Source organism: Paramisgurnus dabryanus, chromosome 16 (assembly GCF_030506205.2).
Source record: "Paramisgurnus dabryanus chromosome 16, PD_genome_1.1, whole genome shotgun sequence".
NCBI lineage: Eukaryota > Metazoa > Chordata > Actinopteri > Cypriniformes > Cobitidae > Paramisgurnus > Paramisgurnus dabryanus.
In genome coordinates, this window is record NC_133352.1 from 9,742,470 (window position 1) to 9,763,118 (window position 20,649).

Consider the following 20,649-nt stretch of genomic DNA (forward strand, 5'->3'; position numbering starts at 1 on the left):
ATAAAAGACCCAGTGTATTAAGCCTCTTACCTGTGTGTGAAATACCTTACCTGTGTGGTGCAACTTACCTCTGCCTTTTAGGCCGCTGTGAAGAGGAACGTACAAGACCCAGTGTATTAACTCTCTTACCTTTGTGTGCAATATCTTACCTGTGTGGTGTAACTTACCTCTGCCTTTTAGGCCGCTGTGAAGAGGAGCATAAAAGACCCAGTGTACTACGCCTCTGACCTGTGTGTGAAATACCTTACCTGTGTGGTGCCACTTACCTCTGCCTCTTAATCCGCTGTGAAGAGGAGCGTAAAAGACTCAGTGTATTAAGCCGCTTGCCTGTGCGTGGAATACCTTACCTGTGTGGTGCAGCTTACCTTTGTCTTCCAGCCCGCTGTGAAGAGGAACGTACAAGACCCAGTGCAGTAAGCCTCTTACCTTTGTGTGTAAAACCTCACCTGTGTGGTGCAGCTTACCTTTGTCTTCTAGCCCGCTGTGAAGAAGAATGTAAGAATCCCAGAGTGTTGACCCTCTTGCCCTTGTTGAAAATACTTTACCTGTGTGGTGTAACTTACCTCTGTCCCCAGCACGCTACGAAGAGGAGCACAAAGGTCCCAGTGAGACAAACCTCTTTACCCCTGTCTGGATCACCTTGCCTGTGGACTTCATCCATCTGGTTCCTCCGGCACGGCCCGAAGGGGACGCCAGGAACCTTAAGGGGCAGAGAAGGACACAAATATCTTAGACCGGTGACAGGAGTAGGTATCAACAAAAACTTCAAACGCAGCACTAATTAGACTTTCCTGTTTTGCCTCCAGGAGAAGCGGAGGGCGCCACGGATAGCAGGGTCCCCCTGGGGAAGGAGTCCTAGCCCCCGCTGCACTGGAAGTGGTCCTGGAGACCAGAAGAAGAGTTGTTTTTAAATTGCCCTTCCCCCTTTCCTTTTAAATATTTAATAAAGTGTCATTTTAATATTAGTATACTTGTCTGTCTGGTCATTGGGGTGGTCTTGGGAACCTCCTCGAGGTGGAAACTAGGAAGGGGCGTGACCTTGTTTAGCTATCTTTGGGTCCGCCCCGGCCTGTGACAATAGTTTCTACATTATTCATTAAATTAATATTATTCTTCACTCTTTCAGACCCCTCTATTTATTACTTTGTATGCAAAAAAGGAATTATGATGATTATTATTATTATAAGGGTTTGTTCAGTTCAGTAGTGTTGTAGTAATTATGTCAAATTCAGAAGTATAACAGTAAATAAAAATCGGTTCAGCATATCGGTTATCGGGCACATAAGCATCCAAATATTTGTTATCGGTATCGGTTTTAAAAAATGAGTATCGGTCGATTTCTAGTTAAAAGATGTATTTTAACATCGCTAGTCATATATTTGTGCACCCATAAAACAATTGTGTAGCCCAAGTAATTGTTGTAGTGAGAACTCAATTGAAGTGATTTTAAAAATGTTTATTTGACCTGTTGCTTGCTTGAGCAATTGTAGTGATATGATTAAAATGATAAAAAATTGGGGGTGGAGGGACAACGTTTGTATATTTATATTTGTTGTATATGTTTCATATTATACACACAAATTAATTATACAAAATTAAAGTATTTGATGTACTTGTCTTGCAGGGTATTTTTAAACTGTAAAAATAAAAAAAATGGGGCATGTAAAAATAAGTAAATATATAACCCTCTGACATCTAACACATTAAAGGTTCTTTATAGCACTTTTTAAGGCAAGATTCTATATAGAACCGTCTAAAAAGGATCTGCTTTTGTTGAAGAACCCTTATTTGTACGTCTGAATATAAACATTTACAATTCAACATAAATATTTTATCTCCATTGCTCTGTCAGCACATTTTCATGGTATGGTTGTTGTACTTCACAGCAGAGATCCTCTATATGTGCACTCCAGGATAAAGTAGCGTCCACAAAGACACCCAAACATTTATAAGATGGCACAATTTTAGTTAGTGTATCATGTACAATCACTTGAGAATTAAAGATAACTTGCTTTCTTTCTCTTTATTTATTATAAGTGATTCCTATCACAGCATTCTACTTGTCTATTCATACAACACTGATGAAAACTGGAGTCATCCTCAATAAAGACAACAACACCGTATCATCTGAAAAAATCAGTATATATGTGTTAGCATTGTCTGTTTTACAATTATCTCTATATAAGGTAAATAGAAAAGTGCTCCTAAATAAATTACAATATAATTTGATTACATATGATTGACTCTCACCATCTGTATTCTGCCTATTAAGAATGAGGAATAGTATTGAATCATCAATCAGATACAGGTTTTAAATGCAGAGGTAATATCTAGAAAAAGGACTCGAGCTACTGTGCAGTTTTGGGCTTATCCACGTGTTTTAAAATCAGTTGTAGCAATTTTGCAACTTCATCTTCAGTACTGCGATTTCTCTTCTATGCAAACTGATACATGTTCCAATTACTGTTTTCAAAAGCACTTTTACCACAATCTCTCCTAAAGTTTACATAATAACAGAGGTTAAAGCTACGGGGGAAAATCACTTAATTCTGCTTTCTTTGGCAGAGGTATTACATTTGATATCTTTCACATTTTGGGAATGCTGTGAGTGTCTAAAGACCTCTGAAAAATAAGCTGTCACACAGATGCAAGCTCATCTGCAACATTTTTCAGAGCAAATGCACTGAGATTGTCTGGTCCTGTGTCCTTCCTTTGATTTAATTTTTTAACTCCTCACATGCTCAATCGTGATCTCAATACTTGACCCCTCTAGTGAAACTGAATTAATAAAACTCTTGCTCTTATCCAGAATTTTTCCATTATCAAATCTAAGTCCTCTCATGATCCACAACTATTGGCTTCTGTGTGGTTGAATGATAATCCTGTCATTCCCTTCATAGTCCAGACCTGCTTTGTATTATTACTTTTGAAGGCATCTTTTAGTTTTAACCTGTATGACCTTCTTTCCAAACATATTTTCCCTTTAACTTCTTAATCAAACACTTATTTTGTTTTGTATCCTTCTTCTTAAAGGCACTTTTCCTCAAATGAATCACCTGTTTAACATCTTTGGTTATATATTTCTTGTTATTCAGATTAATCTTTATCTTCTTGGAGGTTATCACTGTCTGCACATAAACATGTGTTATCAATGTAGACATTTCATAATTGAACACCTCCCATACAGTGTAACTAAAACATGCTTTAAGTTTGCAGCCGTGCCGCGCACCGTGATGATGCAACGTCTATTAATTATTAACAAAAAAGATGAGGAGAAAACCAACAACAAATTAGGTTAAGACTCTGACAGCACATACAGTAGATTCATATTTAAGTAAACTTTTATCTATGTTCATATAACAGAAGTCTTTGGCTTGTAAATGGATTCATATAAATGTGTTTGTTCAGCTGATCGTGTTGTTCAGGACACACAACAGATATTTTGATTCATCAGCTGAAGGTCTTGAAGTTTTCACCATTGAGTGTCTGACTGTTAGACATCAAATCTTGAAAAATTAAAGCGAAAGATCAGACATAATACACCATCATAGATCGGTTTTTAAATGAAACTCACTTTTAATAAAATAAAATAAAATAAAATAAAAGCATCAATAATTAAATCACAAAAGAGTCAAAAACTTACAGTAATGTCTGCAGTTTACACTTTGGATCCATTTTTACATCAAAGAGCAGCTTTACTTCTGAATCTCCTGGTTTATTATTCATCAGATCCAGATATCTCAGATGTGAGGGGTTTGATCTCAGAGCTGAAGCCAAAGCAACACAACCTTCATCTGTAATACCACATCTGTAAAGCCTGAAAAAAAGAGAAAAAACCCTTAGCTTAAACACTAATGTATTAAAAATACATTAAAATGTCATTTCTATGTTTAGCTTTATTTTCTAGTTGATGGCTATGTTTTAGTTTTATAATCTCATCAAATTAATAAATTAAAATCCTTTAAGTTTTAGGAGCTTTGAAATTAATCTTGAGTGAAGCTGAATGTTTAATTTTGATCACTGTGTTGCAATGAATGCAGCATTTGACTTCCAGACTGGACCTCAAATAAGATGAACGGCTTATTAAAATATAACATCTATAATAACTATTAAAGATAAATAATAATGAATTAGAAAATAAGTCTCTGCTAATTCCTGCATGTTTAAACCTCTGGCTTTCACTCTATGAGCTCTATTTTAATGATCTGAAGCGCACAGCACAGGTGCACTTAGGGCATTTCTAAATCCACTTTTGTAATTTTAATAAATGAATGGGGTGCCAGGGTGCGTGGTCCAAAAGGGTTGCTTTTATCTATTCTCTTAATGAGTCATTGGTGTGTTTCAGGTGTAATGTGTAATAAACCAATCAGTGTCTCATCTCCCATTCCCTTTAAAATTCAGTTGCGCTTACACCATGGTAGATTTACTCTTTACATAGCGTAATTTGCAAAGAGCAAAGCTGAGCGCTTCTCTAGAGAGGAAACCAATTTCATTTGTCATTAAAGCAAATAGGAACTTCTGAAACATACAATAACTATCCATTATGACATAGGCATTTTTAACTTCATAATTTTTTACATGGTAATCCTTTCATTTGTAATATTTGTGCTTTCCTGAGCGTCTCTCTGTGTGTAAGCGTGTTAAGAAGTTCACATAACAGGTGAGAAGTGCAGAGCCATGTGTTGGACAACTCGCACACATGACGTGAACATTAAATAGTGATCTGAGTCAGACAGAGTCTACTTCCAGATGCAAAGTATGCATTAGCAGCCTATGTCAATCGTTTACAATTGTGGACAAATAAGATGTTATTTAATGTTAAACTATGTGAATGGTGCAGCAGGGATTTGAGCAGCATCCAGAGTCACAGTCGCTGTTAAGGCACCACCGGTCTGTGTGTGTATATTAATAGAAAATAATGTGTTTAATTTACAGATATATGGAGCGACACTGCGCTGTGCTTCTTGCCCAGTGTGCGACCCACTTTAGAGTTTCTGCACGTTGTGCACTCGCCTATAGGCACATATTACTAATATAGCCTTTAAATAAGGAAAAAAATACTGCAGTTTTCAATTGCCTCAAAATAACAACACGCCAGCAATGTGCCTGAACACACCACATTTTCTGACCAGCACACCCATAGGCAAACAGATGGGCACAAGTGCATTAGACAGCGTGGTGCTGGAAGTGAAAATAACTATGTTTCCATCCACCTATTTTGTGCATTTCTGGGGTATCGCATAAAAAAATGCTGGATGGAAACGCCAAGATGTGCATAAATTAAAAAAAAATTTAGTCTGATAAATTTCTTAGAAATATGCACATAAACTACCGTGGAAAAACTCTTTAACCAAATAAATCCCTAGGTACACATGTTTTTTAACATGTATGTATTACAAATGAACTAATAAAATATTTTAAATATAATATTTTGTGTCCAGTTATTTACTCATAGCAATCAGCTGAAGCAAGATAATGTTCATCCAGCCGACTGTTATATAAGTCCTGATCATCCTGTCAGCGTTTATTTAGTGATAATAACTGGCTGGATGTACATTTTCACTTACTTAATATTTGGATTATATTAAAGAAACTGATCCTAGACCTGATTTTCAAGCAGAAATTGCACAAAGCACTCAATGTACTGAAAACATAAAATAATGTGATGAGTAATTTTTGTTTAATGTATTCAATTCTTTTCTAATAATGGCTTAGTTAACATAGTTATTAACATTAAGTGTTTCCTGCATCACTTTTCAGTAGATAACAAAAGTTATTATGCATTTTTTTCATTATGTTTTTTAATCTATGGATTAAATTAAATGAAGTCACTGAATCAGTTAAAGCTTTTATTGAAGAAATTATTTGAGTAGTTAAGAAATACTAATCTTAAATCAGTATTATCATTGACAGATTTATTGTCCTCACAAACACTTGAAAAATCATTTAAATAATAACACTTACTGTAGTTTCTCCAGTTTACAGCGTGAATCCTTCAGTACATCAGAGAGCAGCTTCACTCCTGAATCTCCTGGTTTATTATCATTCAGATTCAGGTCTCTCAGATGTGAGGGGTTTGATCTCAGAGCTGAAGCCAAAGCAACAAAACCTTCATCTGTAATACTGCAGTCCCACAGCCTACAGAGAGTGAAGAACATGAATGATCTCTCAGATTTCTGTCTAAACTTCAGGATGAGTGTTTGTGCGATCTGAGGAAAAACTATCAACTTGTTTCTATGAGCATAAATTTGTATTTACATTATTCAATTGATTGTATTTCAGTAGAAAAAAAAAATCATAAATAAATCATTATATAAATCATTCACGAGTTTGCAAATGCTTGAGTATAAGGTTTACAAAAGCTTAAGCGTCTGACCTGGAGGAATGTCACAGCATCTGACGCAGTCAAACAGAAATGCTCGTGTATGAGGTTTAAAAAAGCAAAAAATCTGGTGTCCAACAGGGAGGACCCTCACAGCGTCCGAAGGGAGCTTTAGCTGAGGTGCTCGCAGCATTAGACGGGTAGGTCCGTGCATGGTAAAGTGTCTTTCAGTTCAACTAGGTTCTTCGACCATTATGTCTTCCAGAACAGCCAGAAACCTGGGAGTGATCATTGATGATCAGCTCAGTTTCACGGAGCATGTCACCAGCACCGCCTGCTCTTGTAGATTCATCCTCTACAACATTAGGAAAACTTGCTACACAAGTCCTAGTTCAGGCTCTTGTCCTGTCCAGACTGGACTATTGCAATGTGTTATTGGCCGGACTCCCAGCCTGCACAACTAAACCCCTACAGATGATCCAAAATTCTGCAGCAAGAGTGGTCTTCAATAAGCCAAAGAGGGCCCACATCACTCCTCTCTTAGTCAGGTTACACTGGCTTCCTATAGCGGCTCTATATACCTTCTAGATCCCTGCACTATGTCACAGACCGACGTCTTGTAGTGCCGTCCCAAAAAGGGGAAAAAATCACTATCGTGCACCTTCTCTGGTTCTGTTCCTAATACTCTCTGACTCTGTAGCAGTTTTTAAAAATCGGCTAAAACCCATCTCTTCTGCCAACACCTCACTTCTAATATTTTCTCTTTTCTCTATCATTATCTTTACAAAAAATAAATAATTACTAACCCTTGGCTATGTATACTGTGTTAGACTTGATGAGATTAGCTCTAGTGCACTTATTTATTGCTGTTCTTGTGTTGTTATAATTTTTTCTATTGTTACCTCATTTGTAAGTTGTTTTGGACAAAAGCGTCTGCTAAATGACTAAATGTAATGTAAATGTAAATGGATTGAACTTTGAGGTGACTGCAAATTCGGAGCAGCGAAGGAAAGAAAAAAATTAACATTGGTTCCAGCGTGCGACCAGTATGGACTGAGTGTTTGAGGGAGTGGTAGCTGAGCCGAAGGGTGAAAATGCACCTAGATATTATGTCAATGTAATGAGCTGTAGCGGAGTAAATTCGGGAAACAGAGCTGGGATGCTCCTACGATCAGACAAGGAAGACCTCACCTGCGGTCAAAATGGGAGGGCATGAGTACCATAGCATGAATTTATGGAGCAAAACTGGGTATCGATTTTTGCCTTTCGGCAGGGAGGACCTTCGCAGCATCCAACGGGGGCTTTAGCTGGGATGCTCACAGCATCGGATGGATAGGTCCCACCTATGGTTGAATGGGACTAACCCAGCACTTTGAAGGGGCAAGATGGATAAACAGGCAAAAACAGCTTTAGCATGGCCTCCGAATGGGGAACCCGTGCAGTAATATAAATAGCGGAGCCTCTGCTTATGAAGGAAACTACCTTTATTAAATGAGTAAGAAACTATTTAGGCAAGCGGCAAGATAGAAATTGACGTGAAATAAGAGGGCTGAGCAATTGGCAGCTACATGTTTAAATTGGCATTTTTCTATGCCAGCTTCATCACCACCGTCGTGACATGAGAATAGGATGGCTAACAGCGGGAATGCTTGGGTATGGGAAACAAGCAAATTAATTAACTTCAGCTGTGGAGATTTCAGCAAGATTAAGAAATTATCTGGTGTGGCATCTTTTAGACAGTTCAACTATTACTAAGGATCTGCAGAAGCAAAAATAAAAAAAATATTTAGAGTATGCAGGGATCCTGTGAGAAGTCAAGATTAATGTCAGAAATCGTTAAAATGGTAAAATCAACATCATGGCTCCACTATTGACTAACAAAACGAATCGACTGGCAGGCCAAGAATATTTACGTTAGTTTTGAAATTCATAAATGACCCCCTAACGTGAATTTTACTTCACGTAGAGGAAACGGGCGGAGCATGCTGCTGCGGGTGCTGAAAATCCTGCTGTATACCCATCAGGGGCGGCAGTGGCTCAGTGGTTCATGTAGGTTGTCTACAAACCGGAAGGTTGGTGGTTCGATCCCCGGCTCCACTGGACCAAGTGTCGAGGTGTCCTTGAGCAAGGCACCTAACCCCAGCTGCTCCCGACGAGCTGGATGGCGCCTTGCATGGCTGACACCGCCGTCGGTGTATGAATGTGTGAGTGAATGGGTGAATGTGAGGCAACATGTACAGCGCTTTGGATGGCCATAGGTCTGTTAAAAGCGCTATATAAATGCAGTCCATTTACCATTACCATTACCATTTACCATCAGGTTATTACAAAAATGAGAAGGAACAGCGTTAAAAGTCAGTGGCAAGAGTTGGAGCTAGTTAGTGCACTAAGGGTTCAAAACTTTAAAGCCACTTTAAAGCCGGGCACGATAAAGCCGCGGTGTTGGCAGTGACTGTGGAAAAACAACATTTATTATAGTACTTGAGTGTTGTGTTGGGTGTCTGTGTCGAGAAAAAACACAATGTGCTTTAAAAGAGTGTGTAAAATAAGCGAGTTAATCCGCCTAACAGTGTATATCCAACAGCAGCAACGTCGCTGCTTCCAGAAAGATAAAATGTGTGATCGCACAAATCAAAAATTATTTCAGACCTGAAGGACGGATTTAGTCTGGTTATTATTCGGGAAGGTGGTGATAGCGCAAAAGACTGACGCTGTGATGAAAGCGTGAGCGGCTGCTTTTTAAGTTTACACCAACAAGGGGGAAAAGCAGAGCAAATGATCTCTGTATAGTGGCTAAATCAATACGAAACTCAGCAAAACGAAGGATAAAAGTACAATACCTTACGCGGAAAGAAAATTCAACATGGAGGAGTCCAAGTTGCGGGGAAAATATTGAGAAAGGCGCAAAGAAATTTAAACCGACATCTGCGTCAGTAATCAGTAGGATTCGGTGCCTGGTGTGTGTGAAGTGGAAAGTGTGGGCCAATGTCCACAAAGTCTCCTTGAAAAGTGGAGGCCGGAGAGTCACACGACAGAGGTGAGGGACTGCTTTTTATAGGCACCTCTTCGTGCTGACTGGTTGGATTGCATGACCATGCTCCTCCTGAACTTAGTTAAATAAACTTCATTAAATACGACAAAAAAATACATCTAAAGCTACAGAATTTAATGAAGATCTCTTTCTCTTCTTTCTCACTTTATAAGACTCACAGTGTTTCTCACTCTCATGACATTTAGATTGGTTTTGCTGAATCTCTTTAATAGTTTATTTTAAAATAACCAAACCCAGTTCACTTAAAGTGAACCAGAAAAGGAACTAGCTGAATGCAGGGGCGTAGGAGCCATTACACGTCCCCCCACTATTTCAAAATCCAAGTTATGCCCCCCGAGTCTCCAAATTAATCCATTCTGCAACTTTTAAATGCATAATTAATTTTTTTTAAACGAAATTATAGGATGAACTGCAGGTTCCGAAAGTTGGTCGTTTTGTCTCTGTGGGCTGGGTTTCCTGATAACGTTGTCTCTTAGCACGCAACAAAGACTCTTAAGTTAAAAATTAACTATAGTACCTTTTCTAGGCGTGTTTCCCAAACTGTACCTTAGCTGGTTTCTTAAGGTATACTTTCTTACAAACAATGTTACCAGGTGCTGTCCATGGCGATGGTGCTGAATAGGTTAATATTGATCACTGGACAATCAATTGTTCACTTTATGTAATAGGTTTCGCTGCGTTGTAAGATAGCTGTGTTTTTTAAAACATTTCAGAAATAGTTTAAGTTGAATTTATTAGAAATATCTTGTAAAAATATTTCAAATTGCAAACAACTAAATCCAACCTTGTATATTTTATTTTATATCAAACCCGTGCAAAACCCCACAACTTCATTTTTAAATGTATCATGCATAAACTGCTCCAATGCATCCGCTATGCCTTCACTTGAAAGGATAATTTATATTAGGGGTTCATCCCAATAAGTGCGTTGCACAGGGGAATAAGGTGGGCGTGCAAGTCACCTGGCTTGGCTGTGCATTACACTTAAAATATATAAAAACAAACTGTTGTTCATTATTTCACTTGTTTGCGCAGGCAGCAAGTTTACAATGTGGATAAAGCTTAATGGACGCATTTCTGGAGCTGCACCTGTCTGTTTACCTTAAATATAACAAAAATATATATAAAATAATATATACAGTAAATGTATATTATGATTGCTTTAGATTTGAGCTTTGATTAGTTTTAATGTGGAAAATGTGTTGACCGGTAATCAAGTGGAACAGTTTCTTTTGAGTGTTTATAAAGAATATGGCATGCAGTTGCCTCAAAGTTAGAAAACATAAAAAAAAACTTTGATGCAAAGTCGAATTAACATAAATAATAACAATAATTAAGAAAATCAACACTTATGATTTTGTGATGAATGAGCTCCCGTGGCATGCAATTTTTACTTGATGTGTTTATTTGCAGCTAAAATAGCCGGTAAACTAAAGATTTAACGGATATGAAATGCACAAATGAAATGGTAAGATTCGCTGTTTAGCTGCCATAGTTTCACCAACTCCTCCACCCAAAATATTTTTTTTTATAGTTTCTTAAGCCTGTAGTAATAGTTTGCAGCTGATATTCCTTTGGAAAACATAATAAAAATTCTAACAACCATCAGTGTAATGATGTCTAATTATGTGAATGTTTTATTCTTTAAAGAAAACAAATTTGCCTAATTAAACACAAAGTGTACTTCAACTTTCTTTTTACAGATATTTAGTTATATAGACGGCAATCTACAAAAGCTATCACAGTCATGGCCCCTAGTGGAGTCAAGTGGGATAAGGTAAAGCTAAGAGTGCTCCAGGGGTGCGTTTCCCAAAAGCATCGATAGCCAACTACTGTCTTAAGTTATGTCGTTACTGACGAAGGTCTAGGATTTGGTGTTTCCTGAAACCATAGTTCAAATGAACATCTGTAAGCTGCATCACAAACTCGTGTGGTTTGAACCACAGCTCTTCACCTGTGGTTAGAAGCATCGTTCCTTGTTATTATCATATGTAGACTTACGATGATCATGCTTTTGAATAAAATAAGCAATAAACATGTAGTACATTCTATATCCATCATTCTAAATATATAAACATTTTATTTGATGTCTTTAATTTTGTAAACAGAATTAAAGCGCTGCATTTGAAAACTGCGCATGTGCGCCGTCCTACAAGTTTTCAGACCCTGGGGAATCCCTGGGAGGAGTGACATAAGAGGGAACTTGCGCATGAATAAAAAAAACTTGAAAATAAACAACAGATATCTAAATCATTATTACAAAATCAGTCTACTGATGCAATATATGTTATTTACAGCAATATTCTGACATTAAATCAATTTGCACAGATTAATTAGTACTTCACCTCCCACGTGACATCATCAACTATGTTATTAAACCAACATGGTTCAAGCGACAAATGTGCGACAAAGTTACTATGCTTTCCGGAAACAGTCGTGACAAGGTAGTTTGTTTCTCCAACTATGCATCATACTATGGGAGTATGGGGAGGCTGCAGACCTGGAGCCGGTAGACCTAAGCTAGAGGTCTTCACGGGTCCACTTAGATCCGAAAACCCGAGGTCCGACCCGAGACCCGATCGGGTTCGGGTCTAAAAGTTTCACATGTGCCTCGGACACGGGTCGGGTACAATAATAGCGGCATCGGGTCTCGGGTAAGTTAAAAATGAATGTGTTTTTTCTGAACGGACCCGAGAAGACCCAAACTCTCTCGCCTCTGTGCGTCAATGTCCTTTTCAAACCTCTCATCTGTTTGCCAAGAGCGCTTGCGACATTGTGTGGTTGTCGGAAGGTTCATTTTCGTTGAGACAAACATGTCAGTCAATTATAAATGTACATTTTAGCGGTTACGTTGGTGTCGTCGTCAGATAACAAAGTAAAACGAATGGAGCAGCTCGCCAAATTGGTTGCAAGGCTACCGGAGTTTCTTTCTGTCTGACTGCTGCGCGTGGGTCTGCAGAATGCACACACGTCAGTGCCGTTTATATTCGGTTCCAGTCGGGTTAAACATTTTTTTCAAAGGTTCGGGTCGGACTCGGGTCTAATTTTCTCGGGTTTGTCTCGGGTCGGGTCTTTCTTTAAAAATTTTTGAAGTGAAATTTATGAAGTGATTAGGGTCATTTCGGGTCGGGTACATTTCTTTGTTTTACGCCCCTGTTGTTCCTCATGCGTCCAGTAGGGGGAGGCTGTATATTAGTTTATGAGCCTAGTCCTATATCAGAACAGCAGACCGTATGATAGCAGCAGACCTTCTTGAAGCGATACGAATTGAGGTATGTTAAATAATCTGCTAAAGTTATTGTTGTTGATTGTATTATAATGATGCAACATTTATTATTTATAAACGATTGATGCGATATCCTGCTATTAATTATAAGTAACCATTGTTTCTAACACTATTCAACCTTTGCTTTATTTATTTTTTATCAGTGAGCGAGAGCACTTTGATAGCAGGATAAAAAACATTCGAAGAAGTGGCAAACCATAGGAGAGTCATCTACAGGAGTCATGCTGTTAAGAAATAACCAAGTCATGGTGTTAATACATTTTTTGTGAACCACAATATTGTCTCTTTCTTTTAAATGACCCTTGGAATTTTAGAAAAGTTACATCGTGTTTGTCTTCATAAAATGCTATGTAGGACATGTTTTGTGGCTGTATGACGACCAATTGTGAATTGTACAGCAGATATTTCATTTAGGTTCCATATGATTACAGTAGCCTACTGTATGTCTAATGACCTAAATATGGTTAATATCTAAATGTAACTTAATATAAATTCACAACATCATATATCAGTCAGTCTCTTGTATATAAAAACAGTTAATAAATAAATATAAATAGTTAAGTGTGCCTTCATCATGCGCCGCTTCCGGGTCCAATCGATTTCAAATGCCATAGGAAATAACAGGAAAACACGCTAATAAACACTCGTATCATAATGCAAAACTATTTAAACCCATGATCCTTATTTTTATCTACAATAATAAAAACCCAGATGACCAGACCTGGACTATATGGATTTTTTTACTGTCTGTGCTTCCGTAGTGTGCAGACTGCAGTGTACACTGTAAGTTTATAAAATTTTCGCTTAAATGTGTAATATTAATAAATAGTGCTCATAAACGGTTGTTTAAATAGGCTAGTATCCTAGTTGTATTTCCCTCTCCCCCTACTGGAAGCATGAGGAACAACGGGGCGTAAAACTGCCAGGGGCGTAGATCTACCGGCTCCAGGTCTGCAGCCTCCCCATATAGCTTTTGTACTTTTTATAATCCGCGTTTTTACACTATGCTTTGTTCTTTATTCTTGATCATTAATAAAAATATTAAATATTTGTATAAAGATTATAACGTTGACAAAACATGTTTAGTTTACAAACATGTTGGCAGTTACTTTGAATGATGCTCAGATTTTCCTAAATATAACGAATGTAATTATATAAATAATAAATGTATTTAGTAAACACACTTGTAGAGATTGTGTTTTTATCCAGTTTTTATTTAACAATATGTGTTTTGTTACTGAATCATAATTTTCTTGATGAAATACAAAACTCTTTAACATGCCTCAGGAATTGTCCCTGGTTTAGTGGATTAAGTGCTCATTATTGAAAACATTGAACTACTTTATCTATTATCTCGGTAACACTTTATAATTCATTAATAATAAGAGTCCATGAATCATGATGAACTTATACCTAAATTAATTCTTACTTAAATATAAACTAATGCTGATTTAAGACATGTAACTTACTGAACATAAACTAATGAAGAGTCATCATCAACTACAACATGAACTCAAATTATTTTTTTGTAAATTAGTGCATTAAATAACAATGAAAAACATGTCATATAGTACCATGGCTACAGGGCCGGAGTGGGGCCACTTTTCAGCCCGGGAGTTTCAGGCCCAAGACCAGCCCACTTTTTCCATAGTGTTATTCCAAATTAGCACTTTTTTTAAATTGGATAAATAAAGCAACAGTTCAGCTCTTACTATAGTTTTTATTAATATCATGGTTCAACAAATAAGGTAAAAGTTAAATAATATTTCACTTAAGATAAGAAGTTAACAAAAATATTCCTCTACACTCTAAAAAAGGCTGGGTTACTTTTGACCCATAATGGGTAAATATTGGACAGAACACATACTGGGTTAAAAATAACCCAATGTTGGGTTGTTGTTATGCAACCATGGATTATAATAACCCAACAGTTGGGTTAAAACAACCCAGCACTGGGTCAATTTTAACCCAGCAGCGTGTTCTGTCTAATATATAAAATATATAAATAACCCAGAGTGTATTCCATAAGGAAAGGTTGATAAATTATTAGCATTGCTAATGCTATGAGGCCGATGATTAATGCAAATAGAAATTTTAAAGTCCTTATTTAAAAAGAAAACAATTTGATAAAAATATTGAATACAATATTGGGTAAATGGCATAACAAGTGATTTATAAGCTTTTTTAGGCTGGTCATTTTTTACTGGGAAAACAAAAGGTGTTATAGGGTTGTGAACACAACCTGAGGGTTAAATAACTTTAATTCATGTTGTTTACTCATGGCCTCCTCATTTTCAGCGGGGGACTGCTCGGAAGCTGCTTGCATAATATTTTTAAAGTCTATGAATCGCCATGTATACACAAAAGGGTAATATTTTAACAAAAAAAAATTTTGGCTTGTAAATAGTTTGACAACGGTATTAGCCAAATAAGTACGTTGCTAATGCTAATCATTACTAGGCTTATTTCTCTTTAAGTTACCTGTTGTCACTTTTGTTTGTCCTCTTGAAAATAAATCTGTAAGTTTGGCACATTTGGCAGCATCCTCCTCCAATGGATTTTTTCTTCAACCTGTGTTTTACGCCCTCCTCCTCTCAGACGCGTATTGTTATGGTAGGGCCGGCCCAGCCTACCGGAGAAAAGAGGTGTGTTCGACTTCATGCGGCGCTGCGCAGACCGATCGGCGGCTGACTTGAAGCAGTGCATTCCGGTTAGTAAGTTTGTCCGACTTCAGCTGGCGCTGCATGCACGTGACTGTGTCATATGGTTTTTAAGTACCGCGAGAGCGTTTCGAGAGTAGCCGGCTAGCTCAGCCGGTGCAGCTTCTCCAGAGCGGCTGCCCGGAGTTGTAATGACGTAACAGCTTGACGTGATTGGTCGCCTCACTGATGACAACGATCACGTGCGTTTCAAGTTTAATCCAACCTTTAGTTCCACTAATAAACATTATAAATTCATGTTTTAAAACAGGAAAAAACACTTTAATATGCTTAAATATGTTATATTCTGTCGTGTAATAAAATAAAAAGGAAAATAACAAACTCTATTGGTATTTTAATAATATAGGCTTGTTTCCCGTTATTTTCGGGTATACAGTATAAGCAGCAATTAAAATATTCGATATAAAATGTTTCTGGTTGCAACTTTTTATTAAAAGGTTTGTTTTTATCAAATTCAGCATCTAATTCACTTCATTCGCGATTAATAACAAGGAAACACGGCGCAAACGTCACTACGGCAAGCAGCAGGTGTCCGGCTTCACAGCTCCGTCTTCAGTTCCTCCCTCGACTGCAAGCGGCAAACCTCGCCGATCGGTCTGCGCAGCGCCGGATGATCTCGAACACACCTAGTGTTTTCTTGGACGTGCTATGGACCGAACCAACTCTATGGGAGGGGAGGTGAAAACTCCCTCACATGGTACAACCCATGCAGAGGCTGCGCACTGCAGTGTCAATGCGAAACGTGTGAAGTGTCATTTAAGAGAAGATAGACTCACTAACGTGACAAATGTAAAAAAAAAAAAACTCTCGACCGGCCCAAAAGTGAAGCGGCCCACCGGGAATTCTCCCGGTTCTCCCGATTACCCACCCCGGGCCTGCATGGCTATAGTACCAGAGTTCATTAAGTTTCGTGATGCATGTTATACACCTTCAAGTATGCATGTACTTTAAAAAAAGTTTTAATCACAAATTTACTTAAAACCTGTCTATTGATTTTTTTTGGTTGTTTGTTTCTATTTTAAAATATTTAATGAAATGTTAGGGTAGAATTATAATAACAATAGAAACAGTGAACTTCAAATCATGAGACATCAGCAAAAATAAGCAGCTTTACATTTCACTGACTTATGAATATGGTACTGAATTTATCAACATCCTAGCTAGCAAAAATGTGTTACATGATGTTTTTGAAACAAACTGTCTCCTTTGAACTGCTTTTTATACGATGTATGCATTGAGAGATCCTGACATAGTGCAGCTGGAGACATGTTTTCAAAGTGTTGGAATATTCTGAAATAACATTGCATTCCTCCAGACTGCATTAGACATGAAAAGTCAGAGACATAATTTTCACACATTAAAATGGTAATTGTGTCCATTGAATTTTTGTTATTTTGAATGATGTTAAGTTTCTTAAATGGACTAATTAAATTATATTAATAATAAATGTATTTAGCAAACACAGTTTTTATGTAGACTACAACAATGAGGCTGTTTACACTTGGCATTAACATGCGTTTTCGTCGATCGGATCACAAGTGGACGACGTTAATGCCAGGTGTAAACGGTGTTCAAAACGTTTTGAACGCGTCCACTTTCGACCACTTTCAACCACATTCAGAGGTAGTCGAAACCACTTTCGATCGGATCGCTTTGGAGTTGCGAAACGCAATGTGGTTGAATGTGTTCGAACAGCCACACGCGACCGCCTTCTCTCCGCCCATTTATCTAATCTGAGGTATTAAACACTAATTTTACGTCTTTTTTGACTTCTGCCGTGAACATACGGTGAACAGCGCTATTTTTAGCCTTTCGTTGATAAAACTACTGCGGGGTGTTCTCCGTAGTTTCGTTTTGAAAGCGTGAAAGTTGCGCGATCCTATTTCATCAATTGCGCTGAAAATTCAGAGAAAGGTCCAACAAATAAACGTACAAAACACTGTGCAGCATGTATACTTACTAAACAAGCAGCAGGCTCCGACATAATATAAGTTTGCGTCCATATAAACTCCTAATTACTCCCGCTCGCGTTTGAATGACAGCAGAGAGACTCGCCCACCGTCTCACAGACCACCCCCTCACAGTATTCAGGACAGAAGTGGTCGAAAGTGGACAAAAGAGACGGATTTAAATACCAGGTGTAAACGTAATGTGTCTCTCTCGTCCACTTGTGATCCGATCGATGAAAACACATCTTAAAACCAAGTGTAAACAGCCCCAATATGTGCTGCCTTGAAGAGACAGTTAATTCAACCCCCTATCAGCTCTGAAAACAAAGCACCTCTACCTGTGGGTCATTAACATATAAAAAGCCCTTCACACCCACCCCTCCTCACGACCAGCTGTAAGGATTCCTGGAAACTTCCACCAGTTCCTATATACATCCACATACGTAAGTTTCTAGATGTTTCACGAATTTAACTCTGCACTCTGCCTGAAAAATCTGGCAAACCTATAGTTTAGCAGGGATTTCCCATCCCGTATTTGTCCGTATACAGCTCTTTTCATGCAGTGAGTAATTAAGAGTGCTCCAGACCAACCTTCCGAACATATGACTTACGGAAGGGATATGTAACTAAGAATGTTTCGGGAAACACGTTTTAACGATAAGGTACAGCTTAAGAACGACGTACAGCTGAGAAGGTTTTGGGGAACCCACTCCTGAGTGATACAAGTCCTGATCATCCTGTCAGCGTTTATTCAGTGATAACAACCAGCTGGGTGTACATTTCCCTTACTTAATATTTGGATTAAATTACAGAAACTGATCCTAGATCTGATTTTCAAGCAGAAATTGCACAAAGCACTCAATGAACTGAAAACATAAAATAATGTGGTAAGTAATTTTTGTTTAATGTATTCAAGTCTTTTCTAATAATGTCTTAGTTAACAAATAATTATTAACATTAAGTGTTTCCTGCATCACTTTTCAGTAGATAACAAAATATTTTATGTATCTTATTATTTTTCATTGTTTTTTTAATCCATCAAATAAATGAAGTCACTGAATCAGGTAAAGCTTTTACTGAAGAATTTTTTGTGTAGTTAAAAAAATATGAATCTTAAATCAGTATTATCACTGACAGATTTATTGTCCTCACAAACACTTGAAAAATCATTTAAATAATAACACTTACTGTAGTTTCTCCAGTTTACAACGTGAATCCTTCAGTAGATCAGAGAGCAGCTTCACTCCTGAATCTCCTGGATTATTACGGCTCAGATTCAGATCTCTCAGATGTGAGGGGTTTGATCTCAGAGCTGAAGCCAAAGCAACAAAACCTTCATCTGTAATACTGCAGTTATTCAGCCTACAGAGAGTGAAGAACATGAATGAGCTCTCAGATTTCTGTCTAAACTTCAGGATTAATGTTTGTGTGATCTGAGGAAAAATATCTAAATCTCATGTTGTGTATGTTACCATTATGTACTATTATTCTAAAACTTTCCAAATCTAAGCTTTACTTAAAGGAATATTCAATTTTCTTAAAAGAAAAATCCATATAATTTACTCACCACCATGTCATCCAAAATGTTGATGTCTTTCTTTGTTCAGTCGAGAAGAAATTATGTTTTTTGAGGAAAACATTGCAGGATTTTTCTCATTTTAATGGACTTTAATAGACACCAACAATTAACACTTAAATCAACACGTAACAGTTTTTTTCAACGGAGTTTCAAAGGACTATAAACTATCCCAAACGAGGCATAAGGGTCTTATCTAGCAAAACGATTGTCATTTTTGACAATAAAAATAACAAATATACACTTTTAAACCACAACTTCTCATCTAGATCCAGTCCTGAAAGCGTCAGCGTGACCCAACGCAATACGTCATGACGTCACAGAGGACGAACGCAAAACTCCGCCCCAGTGTTTACAAATGTGGTGAAAGAGGACCGTTCCTACGTTGTTGTTTGTCAACTGATACTAATTAATGTCTTTGTGTCAGTTTATTGTTTACAATGGTCCGCAAATGTGCGTTTTATATATGTAACACGTGACCTCCCTACGTCACTTCGTTAGGTCGCGCTGGACCGGATCTAGACGAGAAGTTGTGCTTTAAAAGTGTATATTTGTTATTTTTATTGTCAAAAATGACAATCGTTTCGCTAGATAAGACCCTTATGCCTCGTTTGGGATCGTTTAGAGTCCTTTGAAACTCCGTTGAAAAAAACTGTTACTTGTTGATTTAAGTGTTAATTCTTGGTGTCTATTAAAGTCCATTAAAATGAGAAAAATCCTGCAATGTTTTCCTCAAAAAACATAATTTCTTCTCGACTGAACAAAGAAAGACATCAACATTTTGGATGACATGGTGGTGAGTAAATTATCTGTATTTTTCTTTTAAGAAAATGGAATATTCCTTTAATATATTTAACATTTCATTGTGTTGGATGAAAACAGATGAAGATTATGAAGACTCATTTTGCACTACACAGACTTTTATTCAAACAAGTGCTGACAATTCTCATTCATGACAACATAACTAAAGTTCATTTCATGGAGTTTCTGCAAGTGTCTGTGATTTTCAAGTAATTTTCAAGTAAAGTTAACTTACCATCAGATTAACCCTAAACTCTGGGTTGATTAACCCAAAACTTGCTTACTCTGGTTATGTTGGTTCCAAAACACAGTTTAAGAGGTATAAATGTCACCATTGCAATCATTGCACTAATGTTGTACAGAGTAAAACATTTGATGTAGTATCCCATAAACAATACAAAATTAACCACTTTATAAGCTGTAAAACTCTCTTTGTTTTATACAGATTGGAATGCCCAGAGTGCAAAGTGTTTCATATTGGTAGAAGTAAGAGACGTCTACAAGACAGACTGGCTGAACATAGGTATGCAATTTGAATAGGTAATATGAACTATCCTATGGCGATACACTATAGGGAACACCATAAGAGTGATCCATCGACCTTACAGGTCTGTGGAATTGATCATATCCCACTGTCACTAAGAAAAGGTGATGGACAAAAACAACTGAATCAGAGAGAAAGTTTTTGGATTGATAAATTACAGGCTAATAGATACCCAGGTCTTAATGAAGAGCTTGATTTGAGTGTCTTTCTTTAATTTACTGATTTAGTCTATTTTTTGTGAGTATTATATTTGACACTTGCTTGTATAATTATTATGATTTTTTTGAAGGACCAAGGAGGACATCTAGTGGACTGTTTATAATCCTACAACTCTGTACATTAATTTCTAACAGATGGCATTATTCTGATTGGTGTCAAAGGTTATAAATCTCTTCCTGT

At 37.3% G+C, this 20,649-nt stretch overlaps 1 protein-coding gene across 5 annotated transcripts in view; it reads right to left on the reverse strand.

Moving 5' to 3' along the window:
- The window catches only part of LOC135749358 (NLR family CARD domain-containing protein 3-like), a 220,381-nt gene that overhangs the window by 159,998 nt on the left and 39,734 nt on the right, over positions 1-20,649 (reverse strand). For 4 of the 5 annotated variants that reach the window (XM_073812155.1, XM_073812152.1, XM_073812153.1 and 1 more), the window contains exons 11-12: positions 18,518-18,691; positions 5,965-6,138 (exon numbers count right to left, since the gene is read on the reverse strand). In XM_073812155.1, coding sequence (XP_073668256.1) covers positions 5,965-6,138; positions 18,518-18,691 — 348 coding nt within the window. The remainder of the gene's footprint in view (positions 1-5,964; positions 6,139-18,517; positions 18,692-20,649) is intronic. The other variant, XM_073812154.1, reaches the window with a different exon arrangement.